Source organism: Rissa tridactyla, chromosome 1 (genome assembly GCF_028500815.1).
Source record: "Rissa tridactyla isolate bRisTri1 chromosome 1, bRisTri1.patW.cur.20221130, whole genome shotgun sequence".
NCBI lineage: Eukaryota > Metazoa > Chordata > Aves > Charadriiformes > Laridae > Rissa > Rissa tridactyla.
The window spans coordinates 214,351,213-214,359,373 of NC_071466.1; the positions used below are offsets into that span (position 1 = coordinate 214,351,213).

At 41.0% G+C, this 8,161-nt stretch overlaps 1 protein-coding gene across 3 annotated transcripts; it reads right to left on the reverse strand.

Moving 5' to 3' along the window:
- Positions 1-440: 440 nt before the first annotated feature.
- ATP5F1C (ATP synthase F1 subunit gamma) lies at positions 441-8,145 on the reverse strand. 3 transcript variants are annotated; one of them, XM_054194583.1, is made up of 10 exons: positions 8,026-8,145; positions 6,936-6,970; positions 5,846-5,977; positions 4,997-5,201; positions 4,401-4,544; positions 3,951-4,015; positions 3,172-3,327; positions 1,957-2,053; positions 1,110-1,147; positions 441-575 (listed from the first exon to the last, which is right to left on the reverse strand). In XM_054194583.1, the coding sequence occupies exons 1-9, from the start codon at positions 8,067-8,069 to the stop codon at positions 1,141-1,143; spliced, it is 885 nt and encodes a 294-aa protein (XP_054050558.1). In that variant the 5' UTR covers positions 8,070-8,145; the 3' UTR covers positions 441-575; positions 1,110-1,140. The 3 variants fall into 3 exon arrangements, with proteins under 3 accessions (XP_054050558.1, XP_054050568.1, XP_054050577.1); XM_054194593.1 differs by lacking the exon at positions 1,110-1,147; XM_054194602.1 differs by lacking the exons at positions 441-575; positions 1,110-1,147 and having other exon boundaries at positions 1,953-2,053.
- Between the last annotated feature and the right edge of the window lie 16 nt (positions 8,146-8,161).

Below are 8,161 nucleotides of genomic sequence, written 5' to 3' on the forward strand. Positions count from 1 at the left end.
TTTAAACAATGGGGCTAGCTCTCAACTAAATTACCATCTACTGTCTTTAGGCTTGCACTTCCAAAGCAGTGCTTCCTGCACTTACGTAGAAAAAGTTACAAGAAAAAGTGATTTAAAAAGGGGTTCTAAATAAAATTATGCTTAAAGAATTACAGATTCCAGATTATGACAACCCGGAATTGTTTTCTATGGTTACACTGCACCACAACCATTTCTTACTTACAATTCTGCTATACTCTTGTTTTTTCCATTTTATCCTTTCTCACATTCCTGTCATGCCCAGCGAGGGCTGAGAACTGCGGTGTTACTGTATTTTATAGCATGTAGATATACACAAATATACATACACAGAATTAAAAACATTTTGTTTCAAGGAGTAACCACGTGAAACCCAGATATTCAGACACCGAGAGCATTTGCGCCATGGACAACCAAGACTGTTTGTTTCATGTAGGTCATTTATTGTAAGAATTTACAGATTTCTGGGGCTTTACCACTTCACAAAATAACAGAGCAGTCTTGTTAACACAGACACAGGCAGGTTAAACCATATGCTCAGATGAGCTCTTCTTCACCTGTAAGAATTGAAGCAAATTTAAACCATTTTATTTATTTTTTTTTCATTTAAAACTTCTTTCTCCTCCAATTAGAATACTGCACCTTACTAATATTCCTTACCCCCCGCCCCCAAACTCTTTATCAAGTCTATTTTTCCTTGAAGTTCTAAATCTTGAATATGCTTATTTTGCTATGGAAACCTCTTTAGATAAAACGTTTTGGCTATAGACATTTTAAAGTCATTGCATAAGGTCAGGACACTATGAAAAAATTAAAACAGTAATTGCAAATTAATATAATAATCCAGAAAAAAAACCCACAGAAAATTATGTCAAATGTGGATATATGCTGTCACGGACATATTTTGCTTAAAATTATTGACAATTAAGAACTTTTTGTTCAGACAGATTCAAACTAGCAATGGGCAGTTTCCCAGCTCTTTGGGAAGAGACGTTTGTCTGACCAACAACACTGAATTCCTCATTTGACTTCAAGATTGTCTGTGTTAATTCATTTTAAAATGCAATCTAGTTTCTAGTTCATAACTTTACCTCTTGGATTTGGCTGAACCGCTTTTTCCGATTAATCCCTGGTTATGGTATTACGAGAAAAAACAGAACAAGCAGGTTAGGAAGCAACTCATGCAAATTCAGGCAAAACTATGCACGTATTTATAACCGTAAATGTATTGTGAGGAGCACAATACAGCACGTAACTGCAGTAGGGTTTGTATTCCAGGCAGTTTGTAAACACATGGGATATTAACACATGTATTTGCATCCAAGTATAGCACAAATTTTTAGCTGTTAGATGTAATACACATTAGCTACACACAGTTACAACCTGTGGTCTAAGCCCACACGTTTGTAACCTGCAGTACACACCTTCACAAACCTTTTCTCGGGGAAATAAGCAAAATACTGAACTTAAAGTAAAATACGCATTCAGCACCAACTGACCCTGGAAATTCCCTCCTCCTTCCAACCCCAGCCCCAAGCTCTCAGCTTCTGACCACCACCACAGGCTCATTTATCCAAACATATTGCAGTCACCTCAGATGCTCTCCCCCACCCAACTCTACTGGGCTGTTTGAGCAGAACAGGACAAGCCCAGGGAGGAGTGGGGAAATGCACTCAAAGTCAAAAAAAACCCAAAACCCAAACCCCACCGCCTATTCAGGCAAGGATGTGTGATGAGGCTAAAGATCTATTGTACCAGCTTTTTAACTTTATCTGGCCAAAAAAGACTGCCAAACTTCACACTTGTTAGTAGAACTGCGCAAGCCGAAAAACTTGGGAGTCATGCCCTAACCTTCCCTGCTAACCAGACTGAAGCCTGACGTACAAGCACTACGTGACTCCGCAACAACTCCTCTTTCACGTTTATACAGGTACTCACAGAGCAGCAGCACCAGAGATGATCTCAATAAGCTCCTTGGTAATGACGGCTTGACGGGTACGGTTGAATGTCAAGGTCAATTTGTCAATCATCTCAGCTAGAAAAAATTACAGTTGGAATTTAAACATATGGTAACTATTCAAATACAGATAAAAGAGAAGTTGTACGGACAGAGTATCAAATAGTCTTGTAAATCCATGCAAACAATCGAGAGGCTTACTGCACTTTTAATTCTTTTCCTCTACAGATAACACTACTAGTAGACGATCTAGAAACTTGACAATTTGACTTGAGGCATCAGAGTTAAACACCTGAGGAACAGCTGACAGACTAGTAAATACCATGGTACGACATCGCTTAGTTTAACATAACACAAGCATGCATTATTTGTTTTCAAATTAGATTTCATTGTCAATTAACTGCATTGGTATTTCCTTCAAGTTACTGTTGTTCTGGCAAAGGGAGCCAGATTTTTTTGAAATGTTTTTTTTTTTTCGATTTTTTCTTTTTTTTAAAAAGCAGAAGATATGTCTTTCTTTCAAGACAAGGTGGGCAGCAGAGCGCCAGGCAACAGTTCCAGGTAGCCCAACTGCACATCACATTGGCTTCACTCAGTCACCAGTACCCTTTGTGCAACGCCACCTTCTCAGAGCTGAAGTCTCATCCCCATGCCACACTCAAAGCTCGCAGCTGTCTCCCACGAGTCCCAAAGGCACACTCTGCACTGCACTCACTTGGGACACCTTCCAAGGAATACTTGTATATTCTCAACTTGTTGCATGACAGGTGGTAAAGTATTTAAAATCATTGTTTCAGTTTCTCCACCTTTAAATTGGTGCAGTAGTAACTGCATTTGGCTCACAAGTAGGTACAGGCTTAAAAAAATTCTGTAAATCCTCAGACCAGACACATGAGAAGAGTGTAAAGAACACCTGGCAATTACAAGATTAGTTTAGTATTTCATATTCTTATTAAAGAATCTGTTATTTCACTTCCAGCTACTGAGTCTTGTTTGACTTGACAGCAATCCCCCTATCCAGGGACTAAATAAACTCATAAGTTCAGAGAAGAATCCCAGTTGAACTGACTCAAAATGGAATTAAGAGAGAAACCAGCTCATTTCTTACCATTTTGGGAATTACACAAAGGGAGGTCAGTACTTTCATGCTAAACTACTGACACTGACATCCTGGGAAACCCGCAGAGTAGACTTACAAGCGTTCTTGCTAGCGTTGTCCATAGCGGTCATCCTAGCACTCTGCTCGCTGGTGGTGGATTCTTTCAGGGAGTAGTACAGAATATTTGCTAGTGTAAATTCCTGGTAGTTTCTCAGCACATCAGCATCAATATCATCATAGATACTTAGGCTTTCTGTAAAATATGAAAGAGCAAACTTAGAGACATCCAAGATACATTACTTCTAGCAAAACAATACAATGCCATGCGAAAGACTACTAGGCTAGCCGGTCTCTCTACTTAAGGCAAAGCAAACGGATTTTCTCTACATACTATGTATACTTTCATAATCTCTCTGCTATTTAAAATTTCGTTAAGTATTTTATGTGTTTTAATTCAATTTAATACTAGTAAAGTCAGGTTCCGACCAAGGCAAAATACATTATTAGTGTATTACGCTTAATCTTCCTATACAATGCTGCAGAAACATTCTATGATATTTTTACCTAGTAGTGCAAAGTCACTCAATGCCCAGGCTGTTCAGTGCTGTAAACATTCAGACTGACAGAGTTTTGCATACACACAATTCTTGCTTGAGAGAGAATGTCAAACCAAAATCAGTAGGACCTTTTCTTTTAACCTCCCTGCCCCACAGCACTTTGCTAAGTCAATCTTGTGACTGCCGAGATAAAACAATCTGTTAAACTTACAATGCATGCACCATAACAAGATGTTTTAATACCATATTCCGATGTTCAGAGTACTTTTTCTGTGATTTATCAGATCACATAACTAGTGGATTCTAGTTCACTACTTACCAGAACCAGCAACTGTTTCAAGGGAGAAGATGGGTTTTTCATCAGTCTTGTAGGAGATGACAGACCTGTATAAAAAGAGGGTAATAGAGTTAGTTGAACCAAGAGCCTAAACTGAGTGTTTAAAATCAAACTAGAATAGAAAACTCCTGGCCTTCCAATCCCAGAAAGTTTTGCAATAATCCTGATGAAGAGATCTCAGACACCACATGAATATAATGACGTGCTGACTGTTGATGTAACAGCACCCACTATACACATAAAGAGAATTGCAACCACAGCTATTAAAAAAAACCCCAAAACAATTCTTCACACACAAAATGCACTCACTCCTCAAGAAAGAAAGTAAACGTGACAATTCACAATCAGTTTTCATATTATTTCATCAAGCCAACGTGCTGTTCAGAGCCTTCTACCCAATATTTTTGCAGTGCAGTTCCAGTTTAATCTTACCTGAACCGATTGTAGATGACAGAGCCTTCATCAAATTCATACCCAGAGTTTAACAGCTCTGAGGCAATGATTGAAGCATCTCCAAAGCTTGGAGGTCTCCGTCCAACTTCTTTGAATGTCAGCAGGAAGTAATTGCCATGTGTCCTGCAGTAACATCAAATCTGTGTTAGAACAAGCAGATGCTCTTGTGGCAGCAAGACTTACTCAGCAGCGTAACTTACTAGTGTTCAGAACTAAGCATTTTATTGAATTAGGGTGTGAGAGAAATTTTGCTTTTTTTCAGTTAAATTATAACTTCATGCTGAACGCACATTTGTAACAGTGACAGAGTTGCTAGCTTTCAGACTTTTATTTCAAAAATATAATAGCACTGTGCAGCAGTTTCACAAGTGTCCAGATGACCAAAACCCCTTTTAGTATATTTGCAGATCCTTTATTTTAAAGGAACTTGAATTTAGCACAGTTCTATTAAATGCAATTTCCTGCAAATGCCACACAGCTTTCTGAGCAGTCTTGAAATTTCTACTGCAGAAAACAAACAAAACCACCAAACCAAACCCTTTCAGGGTTTGAGTTTCGGGACCCATCCTTTTTACCTCTGAAGTAGGCCTCTGATCTTGTCACCTACTCCAACCACCATCACTTCTTTCCCTGCATTCGAGAGGTTGGTGATCTCATTCTTCAAGGTTTTAGCAATAGACGTGTGGATAGCACCACACAGACCTCGATCAGAGGACACACCAATAAGGAGGTGCTTCTTCTTGTCTTCAGGTGCCTTTATTTCTGCTTTCTCATAGAGAGCTAAAAAAAAGATGGATAAGTTATTCAAGGGTGCCAGGAAGTAAACAAGTCACGCCAAAATACCTTTGACTTATTCTAACTCAAATAATTTCTAAAGGGGTTCCAAATCTCAGCCAGATAAATTTTCACTCCTTCACAGTCATCCAAGTTTACACATGATCTGACCAGAGGTGACAAAGAAACAATTCAAAGCCAGCCACATCTCTGCATCGGATATCACACAATCAGTGTCGTTACTTAGTTAAGTTCACTCTGCAAGTCCAGTGCGTCGGGAGCACGTCCAGCCCAAGAGTTCATAAGGAGCTTTGGCAGTAGCTGTATACGCTACAGAGATAGGACACAATTCCATTAACAGATAGAAGTAGTCCAGAAATTCTGAGCTGTAGTGCTTTTATGACTAACAAAACCAACGATGCAACCACACGAAGTTAAAAAATTATCAGAAATCATAATGAATTTCACCTTTGAACTCTTAAAAATCATTTTTCATAAACTACTTGTAAGTAATACTCAAAGTGGCCTAGAGATGCAAATTCTTTTGGAAAAAAACATCTAAACGTTAAAAAAGTCTAGGCATTTTATCACCACCATGAAAGCCTTCCTCTTCTGTTCCCACATCACACAGTGCAAGAGTCTTCTCTCACCCAGCGCTCCTGTTCCATAGACTCTAGCAGGCTTCAGCTCCCTCTCAGCTCTTGCGTATTTTGCTGCAGAAACCATCTTCATGGACTTTGTAATTTTCTGAATGTTCTTGATGGACTTCAAGCGCCTGGTAACTACAAGGTTAACAGTTGAAGGTCATGGGCTGTACTGGGTGGGCATAATGACATCAAAACCAAGCAATAAAATGCTAGTAACAGCCATCCAAAAAATATCTTGCCAAGTTCCTCAAAGAACAATAAATACATAAACAAATAATGCACAAATAAATCTCATAAAAGACCTTAGTATTTACATTAAGAAAGTAGTAAGAGTAGTAACCTGGCTAACCCAAATGCATCTTTACAACAGGTGTTTTTTTCTTCTTCAGACACAACATTTATTTATTATTTAGCCCAACAGAAGATCTATTTATTGTTCTCTTTCCTTCCACTGCTATCTGTTTCACAAATATATCATTTAAGGTATATTGTCATCTTTTCCCAGACTACAAGGAGACAAAACAAACAAAAAAGACCCCAGAGTATGAAGACACAGAATAAACTTCCTCCTCTGTTTAAACCGTGGCAAAATGAGATTCATAAAAAAATACTGACCTAAAAAGAAAACAAAACAAGTGTCCTATAGACAAGCACAATTCCAAGGCAATATCCCTGTATAAGAACTTATGAGGAATGGCTCAAAGACGCATTAGCAAAGTTAAACCATTCAGTCAACCTCTCCCCCCTTAATGTTCGAGAAACACACGGGGAAATAAATGTTAACAGAAAATAAATTCTCAAAGGTGAGCAAAAATGTGGTTTAGCACATATAATAAAGTTATTCTAAAAATATGTTTGAGTAAAACTATATTGGTTCGACGAAGTGACATCTAAATTAGTGCTGAAATCATTTTAAGCAATGCCTTTTCTGAAGGACACTTGTTTAAGATAAGAAGTGCTGGAGGCTCATATATCAATGTTATGGTGTATCTCAATCAACTCATCCAACAGAGGCTAACCCAAATTGTATTTTAACAGATGGTCTTCCTGCAACACCTTCCCTCTCTCAAAAGCAAACAAGACCAGTACTTACTGTCTTTTAGGGTTGCCATATTCCTGACTTGGCCCCTGAAAATGAATGCACGATAAATTAGGGTAGTTCACTAGTTCTCCAGCAAACCACCTATCAAGGGCAGGTCCCTTTCAGAGGGATGGAGATTTAAGAATTGCTGTTTCTTAAAAAGCATCTGTAGTAGGGACAAGCCTCTCTAAACCATGCCTTGTATCCAGACCTTCCTCCCTTCTCCTTATCTCCTGTGACACCATAGATCATTTAATACATTATCCACAGCCTTAGATAATGGCACAATGTAAACGAAGACCAGACGGCGTGGCATCAGAAGGGTACAATTTTCAAAAAATGTAACTGTTTTTTTTTTAAAGAGATTAAAATGAAGCAGAGGAGGCGACACCATTTCCTGCCAAGAACAGAGTCTCCTTGCACTGCCTGTCATCTACAAAGCTGTCCTTTTTACTCCTCTTGCTTCCCCAGTCACCGTCCCACCCTGGCTGAGCGCCCTTTCCATACAAGCTCCTATCTCCCCCTCGCCCCCACCCAAGGACAAGGGGAAATGGCCTCAAGTTGCACCAGGGAAGGTTCAGATTGGATATTAGGAAAAATTTCTACACCGAAAAGATTAACAAACATTGGGAGAAGCTGCCCAGGGAAGCTGTTGAATCAACATCCCTGGAGGTATTTAAAAGACAGGTATAGGAGGTGCTGAGGGACATGGTTTAGTGGTATCTTTTTTGTGAGTGTTACGTTGATGGTTCGACTCAATAATCTGAAAGGTCCCTTCCAGTGTAGACCATTCTATGATTCAGCCGCCGCTGACAGGACGGAGCCTCCGTCCCCAGCAGGTCACCGCCATGCCCCCGACAGGCCGCCTCCCCTCAGCCTCACGGTCACCGCTCCCCTAGCCCACACCGGAGCCCACAGCACCTCATGGACCGGCCCGGGCGGCGACCCCGCCACCCGCGGCCACAGCACGGCTGAGGGGGGACGGTCGCCCCCTGAGCCCCGCGAGGCCGGCCCGAGCCGCGCCACCGCCCGCCCCCACCACCGGGACGCCTCCCCCCATCCCTACAGAAGCCTTCCCGGCCCGTACCCCCCTTCCTATTACCATTGCGGCTGGTAAAGCGCGACGGTGGCCCCGCGGGCGAACATGGCGGCGCCTACACCACAGCCCCGCTGAAGGTCAGCGCGCCCGCACCGCGCATGCGCGCAGTCGGGCCCAGCGGCGGGGGGCGGGAAGTGCT

Coding starts and splice junctions, on each gene's coding strand:
- ATP5F1C (XM_054194583.1), bottom strand. CDS start 8,069: ATGTTCGCCCGCGGGGCCACCGTCGCGCTTTACCAGCCGCAATG. Junction 5,202..5,845: donor CTATGGAACAGGAGCGCTGG/GTGAGAGAAGAC, acceptor TCTTTTTTTTAG/CTCTCTATGAGAAAGCAGAA. Junction 4,016..4,400: donor GTCATCTACAATCGGTTCAG/GTAAGATTAAAC, acceptor CTTTTTATACAG/GTCTGTCATCTCCTACAAGA.